Below are 16569 nucleotides of genomic sequence, written 5' to 3'. Positions count from 1 at the left end.
TCTGTAGTAATGGTATTTTGTGTTTTCAAAGCACTGTACAAATATTACTACTTCACAATTCTTTGTGAAGTAAGTATAAATCCCCCTTTTTGAAGATGTGGAAATAGCTACAAAAAGGTTTTAGCTTGTGCAGTCACATCAGTGCCCTAACCAGAATTAAAATAAGTTTCTCATACCTTTGTTCAGTACATCAGACCATAATGTCCATTTTACTATAACTGCTGTATAAGTATTTTTTGTTGCTCCTTGTTTTCTCACCTTTTTTCATTCTTTGTTGAAGCTGTAAGTAATGATAATTACTGAGTAATTAATGATCTATTAATTTTTCTATTAGTGAATAGTAAATTCGAACTACTTTGAGCAGATGTCTTGAAACTTCAACAGATGTATGCTTAATGTAGATATACAAAGTACCTTTTATAGGAACATATAAAAATATAAAATTTTACTACTAAATACACCTGCCAAATGACTTTTCAAAGTCTGTTCTTTCTCAGAAAGCTGAAGATGTAGTAGTGTGTTTTTTATTTCTGGAAACTGGACTTCAAATCTTTAACAAGGTCCTAATAGTTTTCCAGAGTTATCAAGGTTTTTGCAGTGATCCGATCTGCACAATGTGCTCTGTGCACAGCTAGCCTTCAAGACCATTGAGAAACTAATTCTGCACTAGCTTTAATCTCCCTATTTGCTTAGTTTGAGCCAAATGGAACAAGTTAAATGAATTGTCAAGAAATTGCACTGGTTTCCTGTTTGCTTGTGAAAACAAACCAGTGTGCTTGACTTGAATCTAAAAAGCCCTGTGTTTGTTTGGCCATGGCTATCTGAGAGGGCATCCCAGCATTGGAGGTCAGTTGAGGTACTGGAGCTAATGATTCCTTTTGATTTAACATTTGTGGACTGGTAGTAGGGCATTATCATGAAGGACCCTCCAGCTCTAAAATTCTATCTTACCACTAGTTTGACAAAATCTGTTGGCCTTAAGACCAGTCTCTTCTCCCAGGTGAGGCATGTAATATTATATTGGATGAGTTTTCCAGTGGTGACAGTAAGCACTTTCCAAAATGCCATCCCAGATCAAATGACTTACAAGCACAAGTCCCACTGGATTTCAGTGGGACTTTGGATGCTTTGAAAACGTTAACACAGTCAAGTTTCCATGTTAGTTTGCCATATTAGTTAAGGCCCAGTGATAGTGATGGGTACATGTATCAGTGAATAAATGAGATGAGGCTCTTTCCCCCTCTCCCTCCCTTCCTTCCCCTGCCCATTTCTTCACTTTACAAAATCAGTCCAGACTGATGATTGTGATGAATTGGGTACTTGCAAGGTTGTTACAAGTCAAAATTTGAGATGCGTTGGCAGACATGAGTGGAGAAATTTGTACGGAATTTACTCGTGATTCCAGGCTCAAGCTAATGATCCAAGCGCTGAAATTTACGTGTACATTTTGGGGGTTTTTGGAAGATTTTGTTGAATGGAGTGTAGTCTAATTATGGCTTTCGCTTCCTGAGTTACGCGTGTAGGCATTACAAGCTATTAGTGTGGTTTCTTCTTTCAATCGTTCACAAGTCTTTTTAAGAAGACTCTGAGCCTCAGTCAAGACTTGTATTTGTATTTAATTTTTGTAAATGTAATTTTGCATTCTTTTCTTGTATGATTAACTTTTATAAGGTATCTTGTAACTTTTTGGCAGTTTGTTGGTTGAAGGGGAAATACATAAAACAGTCAATCCCAGTTTCTGATAGAACAGTGCACAAACTCATTTAGTCTCTTATCCCAATCTAAGGAAGGAGTGTCGGCGTGTGGTCTGTCTGTGGGTGTGAGTTCAGGCTAAAGCCCACTCTGTAGAGTAGACTGTCATACTTGAAAACCATGGATTATCTCTAAAACTACTTTTGAACACATTGTTTGTTGTGGACAGGGCCAAACTCTTTAACATTTTTTCACAATCTGTGCTTGAGACCTTAGGCATGACTTTTTGTGTGTAGAGGTCTTACTGTTTACTAGTGTGGTTGGAACGTAGTACCATCAGACATCTACCCTTCTGTGTTTAAATATATTCTTTACATGTCTAGAAAATTCAAAAAACTAAAACTTTAGATTTAGAATGGGATTGTCAAAAGCACACTGACCTAACTTCTCATAAAATTAATCAACAGGAGCCATTGACTTCAGTGGATACAGAATTAGGCCAGTGCTTTTCATGTTTCAAAAAAAGCTCATCCTTAATGAATATCTGATAAGAGTAATGTTAACCAGTTAGCATAAATATTTTTTTATTGTTTTAAAAATGTAGCGGTGTCAGAATTTTCAAAGTAGAGCTATCGGAAATCATCAGGCAGAGAACATATTTGAAAATGAGGACTGGAATTAAAGTTGAATGAGGAAACTAGTGGACAGGATATGCAGTTCAAGAATTCCTGTACAGAAGAACTCCGTGTATGAACCATCATTTTGGGGGAAACCAACTTTAGAGAGAGAGCTATTTCCAGAGTTGAAGCTTTGTACCATTTTGGTGGAGGGACCGGATTCAAAGGACAGGCTTTGAATGATCATTTTCACTAAACTGATTAGTGGATTAAATCTTCATGATGGTATAGGAGTAAGTTTAATTGTTTTTTCAATGGATATTCATTAAACTAATATATCTATGTCAGAATACAAATACAAATGTTTCCAACCCAAATAATTTTAATCAGGGTGGATAAAAATCAATGATTTTAAAAATAAATCAGATATTTTTATTTATTTAAATCAGGTTTTTTCCCTCAAAGCATTTTATCAAAAAAATCCATCTAAAGATAAATTATAGCTCAAATGTATCTCATCATGGAATAGGGATTATAAATTCCAATTCTATAGTATGAGACAATATATTCATGTAATGTTTAAGAAAAGTTTTGTAAATGAGTTCCAATAGTTCATGGATTAGGGACCCAATTCTATGGGGTTTCACAGGCTTCTGTATAGATTATTTAGGTTAATCTTTCTATCTACCCAATGGGACTCAGTGCACAATCTAGAAGATACCATCAGAGATGCTTAGTTTTGCAGTTTTCAAACTGGATTTGTCTCCCCAGAGGTAACATGCTTGTTAACAGCAAAAATGTTTTTAAATAAATATATAGAGGTGAGAAATAACAGACCTCAACTCTATTGTCCCTCTGCAAATTTGTGTACACAGTGAATCCCTTACCTCTCTCTAAAAGTGCAGTTTCAAAAAGCTAAATGAATAGAAGATTGTTGGGGCTGGAATAGATCTGGACAAGGAGAAGAAGTCTGGAGATAAATGCGACAAGTGAGGGACATGCTTGTTTTGTTAAAATATTATATGTTTGCTCTTTGAAGAAGAAAATCTAGAATACATAATGTTGTTGTTTTTTAGTTAAATAAAACAATTTAAATGTCTGTCTGGTGGTGGTCTCCTCCTAATACCACATGGCAAGAAAATCCTCCAAATATTAATGATTAACCTGATGAATTGGAGATAGTTCACCTCCCAATGACTTCATAAATATCTGCTTCAGTTACCTTTGGTAAATGAAATAACCAACCAACCATTCATTTTCTGATATATTTTTAAAACTAACTGAAAAGTTTTCAAAATAAATCATTGTTTAAAAATGTATAGTGTGTACCTTCTAAAAATGAAACCTACATCTATCTGAGTTGTGAAGAATATGTATTAAGGTTACAACAACCAACAAGAATGAACATTTATGTAGAAAACCATGATTAAATAGTCTTCCTGACTAGTGATTTAAATCATGATTTAAATCAATTTGATTTAAAAAAAAATACACATAGCTGATAGGTAAACCAAAATGCACAAGACAAAATGGATCCTTCTGAGAATGCACAGTGACCAGTTTTATCCTGCAGACTCAAATAACCACAAGCAAGATGTTTGTATGCTTTTTGAAGCTTTTAAAGCTTCAACTCCAAGCTGGCACAACTGGAACTTAACTTTCTACAAAATTGGTGGGAAAACATAGGACACAGCTACATCTGTGTATCAATCCATCAACTGTAGGATAAAGATAGACATGCATATGGAGACCTTCATGCAAGAGGAAGTAAAACAGGAATGCAATCTCAGCCCAGTCCTTGTCAGTATGTACATCAGTAGCAAAACCCAGGATTTCCACTAAATGCCTGATACCTGCTGCTGATCTGGTTATACAATTGCCCTCTTAATATATTTATTCAAAAGAATTTCCACTTGCTAGAAATGTACTGTAAAATAGGTTCTACAGAGCAGCCTGGGAACAATCAAAACTTTTTTCTTTTTTTTTTTCTTTAACAAAAAAATTCTTAAATAATATGTTCCTGGGCATCATAATAAATGTACCATGAAGCCTTGTATAGCTATAAAAATCACATCTAGACTCTTGCATGCAATAAGGAACAATTAAATAACTACCACTTTCTGATAAAACCACTAATCTATTTTATAGTATAATTCCACCTATTCTACTGCGTGGGAATGTATTCTACTGCCATCTTTAGCTACCATGATAACAGTTGAGACAAAATTCCAGTGGAAACCATTTCCCCTCCACTTCCACTAATTACTATTTATTAGACAAGTACTCAGCAACAATGATTAGAGCAGATCTAATCAACATACAGAAAAGAACTCTAAACTTTTGGTGCCCTCTCTGCCAAAACAGCATAGGTCTCTCTGTTACAAAGCACTAGAGCAGTGGTCTCTACGGAAGAAGACTGGTGGCCCGCCTGCGGTAAGTTGTCCGGAGGGGAACACCAGCCATGGGCGTGCTGCCGCCGAAGGAAAAAAACAGCAGAGTGCTGTTCGGCGCTCCTGCTGCCATGCACCCCCTGGGATGCATCCCAGTTTAGAGACCACTGCACTAGAGGATCAAAAAATGAATCTAATTACAAGTATAACCCCTTACCATGTATCACTCCTGGGTCTCTCAACTGTAACCTCTTTACCAGTGAAGCAAGCAACTTTACCTAAAATTAAAAGAGGCCAAGAAACCCTGCATTGTTAAATAAAATACCCGTCTACAGCTCAGTTGGAGGAACAGATCAAAACTAACTAATTAAACTGGTGCAAATCTATATAACAGAACTCTTCCACTCAGTTTTTCTGTACTTTATTATGAGGTCGTCTAAGGGCAGATTCTACAGTACAGAAATGGTGACTATGGATATGAGTCAGCAGTGTGCCCTTGTTGCCAAGAAGGACAATGGCATTTTGGGATGCATAAGTAGGGGCATAGCGAGCAGATCGAGGGACGTCATCGTCCCCCTCTATTCGACATTGGTGAGGCCTCATCTGGAGTACTGTGTCCAGTTTTGGGCCCCACACTACAAGAAGGATGTGGAAAAATTGGAAAACGTCCAGCGGAGGGCAACAAAAATGATTAGGGGTCTGGAACACATGAGTTATGAGGAGAGGCTGAGGGAACTGGGATTGTTTAGTCTGCAGAAGAGAAGAATGAGGGGGGATTTGATAGCTGCTTTCAACTACCTGAGAGGTGGTTCCAGAGAGGATGGTTCTAGACTATTCTCAGTGGTAGAAGAGGACAGGACAAGGAGTAGTGGTCTCAAGTTGCAGTGGGGGAGGTTTAGTTTGGATATTAGGAAAAACTTTTTCACTAGGAGGGTGGTGAAACACTGGAATGCGTTACCTAGGGAGGTGGTAGAATCTCCTTCCTTAGAAGTTTTTAAGGTCAGGCTTGACAAAGCCCTGGCTGGGATGATTTAATTGGGGATTGGTCCTGCTTTGAGCAGGGGGTTGGACTAGATGACCTCCTGAGGTCCCTTCCAACCCTGATATTCTATGATTCTATGGGTGCTCTTCGGATTATGACTGTGTGTGCAGCATCTGTGCTACCATAATATAAATAACATTAAACTCGAGGTGGAAACTCGAAAGTAGAGCTCCAAGCAAACCAGAAAAGAAATATAATACAAAAGGGTGCTAAAAACCATGTAAGTTTAAACTAGTGAGGGTAATAACATCACATAGTTGCTCAGTAAGTAATGTATGCATCTTGATGGCTTAGTTTGTTTTTATTTCAATAAAAAGGATCTTGTTTACCTATCATGCAGGCTTTGCTGTTACTCCTAGCTGTCCCCAACTATGCTACAGCAATGTAAAAATTGACAGATTTCTTAAAAGTTGCGCTGCTACCCACACTGTATAGTACCAATGGGAAACAGACCATGGTCCTCAGTACTTACTAGGTTCTGCAGCTTGGCAGAGCTATGATTAGATCAAGAATTGGGTTTGGCTGCAGGCTTGAACAACATCATATAAGGTTCCAAATGTGAAATGAATTTAAACTTAACTGTAAAGGCTAGAAAATGTTATTTATTTTAATTAAAGCATACATTTTTGCCATATTTAAAACTTGGCACTAAACTCACCAAGATGAGTTAGATAATTATTAAATTGTTCTTTCAAGCCAGCATCCAAAATAAAAAAACTGCAATATATAGTTTGAGGATTTGTATCAGAAATAACGACTTTTTCACAAAATCATGCACAATTCTTTATTTTTTCAATGATCAGAGGTTGTAAGCCTCATATAGTGTCTGCTCCTGGAGGAATTTTGCAGTTTTGCACCACTGCACGTGTGCAGAATTCACATGCCATGCATATTTTTAATTTTGTTGCAGAAAATAACTTCTGCTGGAAAGTCGCTATAGTTCCCCTTTTGCCCACCAGAGAGCGCTGTGGCACTAGAACAGAGCAGCCACTCCTGGCCAGCTGGCGGGGGAGAGAGCCTGTAGCGCCTTCTTCACAGTGCCTGTCGTGCCAGGTCAGGAGACTGGGGATATAGGGAAACAGACAGTATGGCGCTGCTGGGGGGTGAGACAGGGCTCATAACAGTTAGTGGGGGATGACAGGCTGGGGTAGGGGCTGAATGGGAGTGGAGGCACAGGGGAAGGAGTGCAGGGCCACATAGGGACAGGGACGTGCCTTAGTGGAGACATGGGGACAGGGGCAGATGTGCCTGACTGAGTGGGAGAGACTAGGGGTCAGCCAGGGTCTGAATGGGGGAACCCCCCCCGCCCCCCCCCCCCCCAAAAAACCTGTTCCATACTTGTCCCATCCTACCCAACAACCCTCCAAATTCACACCCAGGTTCCTTCCCAGCAATTACTTCCCTCTCCCTCAGCTCCTCTGTTACCTCTGACTCCCCCAAATCTTTGCACTGCTTCTGAGGGGTGTGGGAAATACAGTTCTGTATTGTAACTTAAATGAATTATTAATCAGAGTTCTGTATTAATATGCCTAGTAAGTAATCTATTTGCCAAAAACCATTTCCTGAATCTTTTTTTATTAGCTGTATTGTTAAGACATGCTTGCTGACAGGTATTTTAAAATAAATTACCAAACTAACTGAAAGTGGAGTGATTATATGGTGTTATTTTGACAAAATATGCAAAATTTTAAAATATTGTGTCCATAATGTTTAGGTTTTTTGGCACTTAGTTTTTTGGCACAGAATTCCCCCAGGAATAATATATCTAATAAAAAATGGGCAGTGACAAAAAATTAGAGAAGCTAAAACCCAGGGTGGTAGTGTGAAGCCCTGACTGTTTGCTTGCCACAGTATCTACCTCTAACAAGTCTTAGATTAGTGGTCCCCAAACTGCGCAGTGTGCCCCCTGTAGAGGGGCATGGAGGAAAGTTTGTGGGGGGGGGCGCAGCGGGGCACGGGCCGGCCCTTATGGGAGGGAGCGCCATCCAGCTCTGCCCCCAACCTCTGCTCCCAGATTCGGCTCCCACTCCCAGTCACGGCTCTTGGCCCTGGCCTCAGCCACAGCTCCACTCCTGGCCGTAGCTCCCAACCACAGTTTCCAGGGGGAGAGGGGGCGGCATGTGGGGTAAGTGGGGCATGACTTAAAGTTTGGGGACTACTGCCTTAGAGTATCCCGCTGTACTTGGTATTGTTGAGACATCACCTGGAGTATTGTGTCCAGTTTTGGATACCACACTTTAAGAAAGATGTGGACAAAATAAAGAGCCCAGAAGAGAGCAACAAAAATGATAAAATGTTTTAAAAGCCTGACTGACCTATGAAGAGAGGTTTTAAAAAAAAAAAAAAAAAAAACTGGACATGTTTAGTCTTTTAGAGAGAAGAAGACTGATAACAGTCTTCAAATATTGTGTTAAGGTCTATTTATAAAGAGGATGGGGATCATTTGTTCTTCATGTCCATTGGAGGTAGGACAAGAAGTAGTTGGCTTAATCTGCAGCAAGGGAGACTTAGATTAGATATTAGGAAGAACTTTCTAACTATAAGGGTAGTTAAACACTGGAATAGACTTCCTTCCAATGAAGGTTGTAAAATGCCTGTTATAATAGGTTTCTAAGAACAAATTAGACAAACAGCTGTCAGGGATATATATTTGGGAGTGTGTGTATATATATTTGATCCTGCTTCATCATGAGGGCATGGCCTAGATGACCCCTCAAGGACTCTTCAAGCCTACATTCTATGATTCTATCCTTTTATACGTCTACAAGTATTTGTATTAGCTTGACATGCAAATAACATGTCATTGAATAGTCCATAATATTTCCTTAGATACAAAATAGTGTTGCTTATACCCATAAGGGATTTTGGTTGGTGGGTTTTTTGCTATTTCTAAATAGCTGCCTCTGTACAGAAGAGAACTCTATAGCTTTCCAGTAGTCAGGGGTGTGTGTGTGTTGTGTGAGCTCCACCTACTGGAAGTCATCTTGGTGTATCCTTGTTACGTTACTTGGAACATCTCCACTAAAATGTAGTGTTAATTTATCATGTTTTGTCTTTTCTTTGTGATGTAAATACAGAAATCAACAGAAACTAATGTTTTATGTTTTTAAAAATGGGCTAGGAAAGTAAGGTGAACTCATCACACCACATGTCTCAATAGAATGTCAATTTTCAAATCCCTTTTCTTTTTTTCTTTTTTTTTATTTGTAGGAACATCATCTTCAGCGAGCTATCTCGGCACAACAGGTATATGGAGAGAAGAGGGATAATATGGTTATACCGGTCCCAGAGGCAGAAAGTAATATCGCTTACTATGAATCTATATATCCTGGGGAATTTAGGATGCCAAAGCAGCTCATTCATATACAGCGTAAGTATAAATATTTTTAAACTGTATGTGAAAGCCTATATCCAAAATGTTCTTTAAACTGATAATTTAAAGGAATTTCTTTAAAAACCTATTGAACTACTGTTGAAACTTCCTTTTGAAGATTAATGTTTGTGCAGCATCTTAAGATGTAAACCAGTGGTGGGTGATCTGCAGGCCACACACAGCCCATCAGGATAAGCAGGTAGCAGGCCACGAGACATTTTGCGGATGTTGACCCGACTGTCCGTGAGCACAGCCCCCCGCAGCTCCCAGTGGCTGCGGTTCGCCATTCTCTTCAATTAGATGGAGTATGTTCACCTCAAGATACATTCTAGAATTCTTCAGCTGCTTCTAGAGGCCTTGGTGGCCCACTTGGGTGCTGTTGCTTGTTTTCATTTTTATCTGGCTAAGAGATTTCAGCTGTTCCTTTTGGATGTGGACCTCACCACAGTCATTACTTTACTTCGGGCGGTATGCTTTAATTAGCAATATCTTGAACATACCTGTGCCCCATAAACTGAATAGACTCCCAGTTTATTTCTGGATAAAAGATTGGGATTGATTTACCATCCTCTTTCTTGAGAGTACTGACTACTTCCATGATCATTTTATTTCCTCATGCTCTCTCCTGATAGTATAGGTCAACTGACGTTCTTAAGCTGACTGCCCTGTGAACAAAAAGCAGTCTTCAAAATGTTTCCTGTATGTAAAGTTAGATTATCATAAAGAGTAGATTCAATGATTGGTTAAAGATCATGCCAGATGAACCTATTTTTTATTTATTTTTGTTTTTGTTTTTCATTTAAGATATTAAGGTTACTGATGAGGGGAACTTGGGTGATGTCAATGTAGTCATCAGTGAAGCTTTTTGCTAAAATACCACATATAGTTGGGGTGAAATTCTGGCTTCCTGGAAGTAAAAACAAAAAACTGACTTCAACAGGGCCAGGATGTCACTCCAGATTCTTAGATTGGACTATAGGAAGTATACTGGATAGTAAAATGATAAGCAGTTGAATGCTTAGATATTATATTTAGTTAATGTCAGTTAATGTCTGCTTGCATTGTGTCATTGCTTCTGTTAATTTTATTCTCTTTTTATTCTTGTTCACTGTACTTTTATATCTGTTTTTAATAAAGGTATCAAGTTGTTACAATCCCAGACACTTTTTTGTTGTTGTTGTTGCAACAAAATACTTCCATGGTACTTCCATGTTAACATTCACTGTATTGTTTAGCTTTTAGTTTGGATGCTGAACAGCCGGATTATGACTTGGATTCAGAAGATGAGGCCTTTGTGAATAAATTGAAGAAAAGAATGGACATCTCTCCTTTGCAGTTTGAGGAGATGATAGACAGGCTAGAAAAGGGCAGTGGTCAGCAGGTACAACATTATTTCAGATAAAAAAATTTTAAAAAAAACAACCTTTCATGTGCTGCTATTTCTTCTAACACATTGGGTTTTACATTTAGCCAGTCAGCCTGCAGGAGGCCAAACTGCTTCTGAAGGAAGATGATGAATTAATTAGAGAAGTGTATGAGTACTGGATTAAAAAGAGGAAAAACTGTCGAGGTCCCTCTCTCATCCCAGCAGTAAAACAAGAGAAGCGAGATGGTTCCAGCACAAATGATCCTTATGTTGCTTTTAGAAGGCGAACAGAAAAGATGCAGACTCGAAAAGTGAGTAGATATAAAATCTGGCACATTCTTACTGTATTGAAGCATTACTAAGTCAACTTAACTTTGAATACTGAATCTTGAAAAGAAATGGGGGGGGGGGGGAACACTATTTGCCTGCTAATGGCACCACTCAATTGAAATAATATACAGTTTAACGACAGAAGTGTGTATCCCAGGAGTGTCACTGTCTTTTTTTTGTAGGTCACTACAAAATCGAGTAATAATAATAATGCAGGTGACTTGTAACTTGCAGTAGATATAAGTTTCTCTGTTTGTACTTTGACATGTCAAAATGCTTGATACAAACTTATTATAGAAATTAAAACAAACTTCAATGAAAACAAAATGAAAATTCTTTTGTTTATATCCACAGAATCGAAAGAATGATGAAGCATCTTATGAAAAGATGCTTAAGTTGCGTCGAGATCTGAGTCGTGCAGTAACTATCCTAGAGATGATAAAGAGAAGAGAAAAAAGCAAGAGGGAGTTATTGCATTTAACACTGGAAATTATGGAAAAGAGGTAGAGTACATCAAGACAAGATTGCATAATCATTTTTGAAAACTTTTGCATTAAATATTCACGCTCTTGCAGAAACAGAACTAATACTAAAATGTCTTTTTGAGTTGTGTAAATCTTTTTTAAAACTACTTTTTAACTTTTGTGCTTAATGATTTTATAATAGTATAGCATGCTTTCACGTTTTACAAAGAGAAAATTAAGTATAAAAATATATATTTACAAATCAGGAAGGAATTAGTCTAGTCTTCATCCAATCACCCTTGTTTTGTCAGTTTTGCTTTAGGTTTCTTTCACTGTGTACAAATCTAGAAAGAGAAGACTTCACAAATTATAGGTAAATTTATTAAGAACACAAAAATGGCCATGTTGGGTCAGACCCTTGGTCGTCCATATGGCCCAGTATTCTGTCTTCTGACAGTGGCCAGAGTTAGATGCTTCAGAAGGAACGAACAGAATAGGGCAATTTTCTGTGATCCATTCCCCGTCATCCACTCCCAGTTTCTGGTAGTTGGAGGTTTAGGGATACTCAGAACATGGAATTGCCTCCTTGACCCTCTAGGCTAATAGCAATTGATGGACCTATCCTTCATGAAATTATCTAATTGTTTTTTGTACCAGTTATACTTTTGGCTTTCACAACAGCCAGTTGCAACAAGTTTAAAGGTTGGCTCTGCATTGTGAAGAAATACTTCCTTATGTTTGCTTTAAACGTGTTGCCTGTTAATTTCACTGGGTGATACCTAGTTCTTCTGTTATGTGAAGGGGTAAATAACACTTCCTTATTCCCTTTCTCCATACCTACCATGCTTTTAGAGACTTCTATCATATCTCCCCTTAGTCATCTCTTTTCTAAGCTGAACAGTCCCAGTCTTTTTAATCTCTCTCATATGGAAGGTGTTTAATACCCCTAATGATTTTTGTTGTCTTTCTCTGTACCTTTTCTAATTCTAATATCTCTTTTGAGAGAGGATGACTGGAACTGCATGCAGTGTTCAAGGTGTGGGCATACCACGGCCTTGTATAGGGATATTGATATTTTCTATATTATTTATTCCTTTCCAAATGGTTCCTAACATTGTTAGCTTTTTTGACTGCCATTGCACATTGAGCAGATATTTTCAGGGAGTTATCCACAATGACTCGAACATCTCTGAGTGGTAACAGCTAATTTAGACCCCATTATTTTGCATGTATAGTTGGAAACAATAATCCCAATCGGCATTATTTTGCATTTATCAGCATGAAATTTCATCTGTCATTTTGTCACCCAGTTTAGTCAAATCCCTTTATAGCTCTTTGCAGTCGGCTTTGGACACAACTATCTTGAGTATTTTTGTGTTGTCGGCAAATTTTGCCACCTCCACTGTGTGTCCCCATTTTTCAGATAATGTATGAATATGTTAATCATCAAGGACCCAGTCAGATCCATGGGAGACACTATTATTTACCTCTCCCCATTGTGAAAACTGACTATTTATTCCTCTCCCTTTGTTTCCTGTCTTTTAACCAGTTATTGACCTTTCCTCGTATCCTATAACTGCTTAATTTACTTCAACGCTTCTTGGGGAGGGACCTTGTCAAAGGTTTTCTGAAAGTCCAAGTACACTGTATCAGCTGGATCACCCTTGTCCACATGCCTGTTCATATCCTCAAAAAACTCTATTAGATTGCTGAGGCATGATTTCCCTTCACAAACCTGGGTTGACTCTTCCCTAGCATATCATGTTTATCTGCGTCTGATAATTCCGTTCTTTACTGTAGTTTCAACCAATGTGCTTTGTACTGAATTTAGGCTTACCAGCCTAAAATTGCAAGGATTGCCTCTGAAGCCTTTTTGAAATATTGGTATTACGTTGGCTACCCCTCAGTCTTCTGGTACAGAGGCTGACTTAAGCAATAGGTTACGTACCACAGTTAGTAATTCTGCGATTTCACATTTGATTTCCTTCAGAACACTTGGGTGAATTCCATCTGGTCCTGGTGACTTATTACTGTTTAATATATCCATTGGTTCCAAAACCTGCTCCTTTGGGACAGTTCAGACCTGCTCAAAACCAGTCCAAAACCTGCTCAATCTGGGACAGTTCCTCAGATTTTTCACCTAAAAAGAATGGCTATGGTGTGGGGATCTCACCCACATTCTCTGCAGTGAAAACTGATATGAAGAATTCATTTAGCTTCTCCCCAGCGGCCTTGTTTCCTTCAGTGTTCCTTCAACTCGTCCATCGTCCAGTGGCCCCACTGATTGTTTGACAGGCTTCTGGCTTCTGATGTACTTACAAAGAACTAACAACAATTATTTTTATCTTTAGCTAGTTTCTCTTCAAATTCTTTGCCTAGCTTATACTTTTACACCTGACTTGCTAGAGTTTATGCTCCTTTCTCCTCACTAGAATTTAATTTCCAGTTTTTAAAGGATGCCTTTTTGCCTCTATGTACCTTTTTACTGTGTAATTTAGCCATGGTGGCATTTTTTGGTTCTCGTACTGTTTTCTTTTTCTCTTTTTTATTTGGGGCATACATTTAGTTTGAATCTCTGTTATGATGATTTAAATAGTCTCCATGTAGTTTGCAGGCCTTTTTTTCCTTGTGACGGGTATCTTTTAATTTCCTTTTAAGTAGCTTTCTGATTATTGTGTAGCTCCCCATTTTGGAAACCTGGAATTCTTTTGATGTATCTTAAATTTCTTAAGTGAAATTAAGCTTTGCCATAAGTGATGTCTATGCCAGTGACACAGATCAAAAACTTTTGGTGTGGCAGTGAATCACAAATTATTTATAGGTTTTACCCCTTTCCTTTTTCACCATCCTCTTTGTCTCGACCACTTTAACATCTGATCCAAAATCCACCTGGGCAGAAGAACTGGCAGCCTTCTCCAGTGATATAATGCACTGTTCTATAGGAGTTGTTTGTATGTAATTAAGCACTCCTATCAACACATTATCCAACAGACATATCCCACCCCTCCCACCTCATGATAGCCTGATATCATCTTTGCAATATGTAGAGGTTTTTTAGTTGATTTCTGACATGGAGTATTGATCTTTAATTTATGTGTGTATGTTTACTCTGAGCCAATTATATGGACACTTTCAGAAATTGAAATATATCTGTATATCTATAAGTTTTTTACTCTTTTAAGATACTGAATACTATAGCCCAGCAGTTCTCAAACTGGGTTGCGACCCCATTTTAATACGGTCAGCAGGGCTTTGGCTTTGGACCTCCTGCCTGGAGTGGTGGGACTCAGGTGGGCTCAGGCTTCAGTCCTCCCTCCTGGGGTCATGTAGTAATTTTTGTTGTCAAAAGGGAGTCGTGGTGCAATGACCTTTGGAACCAACCATTGCTAACATGGTGAAAGCTTGTAATATGAGATTATGGCTCAGGCACCTTTGCCTTGTTGTTTAAAGTACTTCTTACTACTTTTTTGTTTTAGTTTAGGTCGTTAGTACTTGTGACACATCCACCTACTAAAATAATAATTCTCTATTTTTTCCCTTCCTACCCCCACCCCTTTTTTCTTCATTTTCTACAACTTTTCTGAAGCTTTTAGAGAGCTATCATTTGGTTCCTTGCCTACTTTTCCTCTGGGCATTGCAGAGTCCATTGTATTAATCTCTCTCCTGAAGTAATAGTGTCTAAATGTTGTCTTTGTTTGTTAGTTATTGTCCTCCTGAGGATTTTCTGATTTAGCTATACATCTTTTTAATAGTGCCCAAAGCTGCGAGTAGTATTCTTATTGTAACTACTATGTAATGTATCTAAGTTATACTATGTCATGTGCAGTTTGTGGAAACTAAAAATGGTATGCAAATATTCAGGGTTTTTGACAATTTAGCACTAAAAAAAATTTTAATTTCAGGTATAATTTGGGTGACTACAGTGGAGAGATCATGTCTGAGGTTATGGCACAGCGGCAGCCAATGAAACCTACCTATGCCATCCCCATCATTCCTGTTACAAATAGCAGTCCATTTAAGCATCAAGAAGCCATGGAACTGAAGGAATTCAAAGTTAACAAGGTAAAGAAGTGGTACTTATAAACAAACATTCATTGTCTTGTGTCAACAGGACACACAAGGTTTTGGACTATACCAGAAATTTATGCTTATTTTTGAAGGTAAAACCTTTTCTGCAAAATGAAAGACTTATCATTAAAGTACACTAGAAGATCCTCAGCTGGTATAAATTGTCAGAGTCCTACTGAAGATAGGATTACTTGCATAAGAAATAAAGCAAAATGAAGAAGTTCAAAGCAAGTATAGAGCAAATGGCTCAGGACTGGGAGAGGCTCATGTCAAACTTGCGTCTGGATAATCCGTCTTTGTATTTTATGACTCCAGCAAGATTATATCAGGAATCGTTTAGGTCCCTATTTTCAGCTAATGCTGTTCATACAGTTTTGCCTGTGAACTAACTTTACAAACTGGCAAAAATACTTTTTAAAGATGTAAGCTGCAAAAATAACTTAAAATCTACAGTTTGGTGAAGGATATCTTTATAAATTCATTATTGATGTCAGTTTTCAAATGCAATACACCTCATAGTAGTCTTATCTGAAAGAGCCTTTATCCAGTAGCCCATATGGAATTTCTTTCATCTGCCTTAAAAGGATGAATGCTTCTGGTTGGGTTCTAATCAGTCTGAGCTTTACAGACTGGTGATACATTGCTACTGTAATTAAGTTTCTAGAGCACACTATTTATTAATGGCGGCAGCTGAATTCCTCAATGTTGCTTTACATAATAAATGGGACTATCTTATTAGGCAATTATATGCAAGTATCTATACTTTTAGCCCCCAAAATCTCTTTTCCTCATGTATACAACACTACTGCAAAGCTTGAAAGAGGCAACTAGAGTACTTCCTGTCAGGAATTTTTAACATGATGTTAAATTTATGTTTACACCATGTAATGGTCTATTGGGTAAATCATAAGCTTTAGTGGGCTACAGCCCACTTCGTCAGCTGCATAGAATGGAACATATAGTAGGAAGATATATATACATACAAAGACGGTGGAAGTTGCCATACAAACTGTAAGAGGCTAATTTAGTTAAGATGAGCTATTATCAGCAGGAGAAAAAAACTTTTGTAGTGATGATCAAGATGGCCCATTTAGACAGTTGACAAGAAGGTGTGAGGATACTTAACATAGGGAAATAGATTCAGTATGTGTAATGACCCAGCCACTCCCAGTCTCTATTCAAACCCAAGTTAATGGTATCTAGTTTGCATATTAATTCAAGCTCAGC

General features: G+C 38.1%; 1 protein-coding gene across 4 annotated transcripts in view; it reads left to right on the top strand.

Annotated features, from left to right (window-relative positions):
* Nucleotides 1-16569, top strand: part of EPC1 (enhancer of polycomb 1) — a 112118-nt gene that overhangs the window by 64608 nt on the left and 30941 nt on the right. For all 4 annotated transcript variants that reach the window (XR_007354916.2, XM_048837730.2, XM_048837732.2 and 1 more), the window contains 5 exons: nucleotides 8952-9111; nucleotides 10350-10495; nucleotides 10585-10791; nucleotides 11165-11313; nucleotides 15177-15336. Coding sequence is in view for 3 of the 4 variants with exons in the window: in XM_048837730.2 (XP_048693687.1) it covers nucleotides 8952-9111; nucleotides 10350-10495; nucleotides 10585-10791; nucleotides 11165-11313; nucleotides 15177-15336 (822 nt within the window). In the remaining variant the exon portion in view is untranslated. The remainder of the gene's footprint in view (nucleotides 1-8951; nucleotides 9112-10349; nucleotides 10496-10584; nucleotides 10792-11164; nucleotides 11314-15176; nucleotides 15337-16569) is intronic.

Source organism: Caretta caretta, chromosome 2 (genome assembly GCF_965140235.1).
Source record: "Caretta caretta isolate rCarCar2 chromosome 2, rCarCar1.hap1, whole genome shotgun sequence".
Classification (NCBI taxonomy): Eukaryota; Metazoa; Chordata; order Testudines; family Cheloniidae; genus Caretta; species Caretta caretta.
The sequence above is the reverse complement of the archived record's forward strand: the minus strand, read 5'-3'. Positions and strand labels throughout refer to the sequence as shown.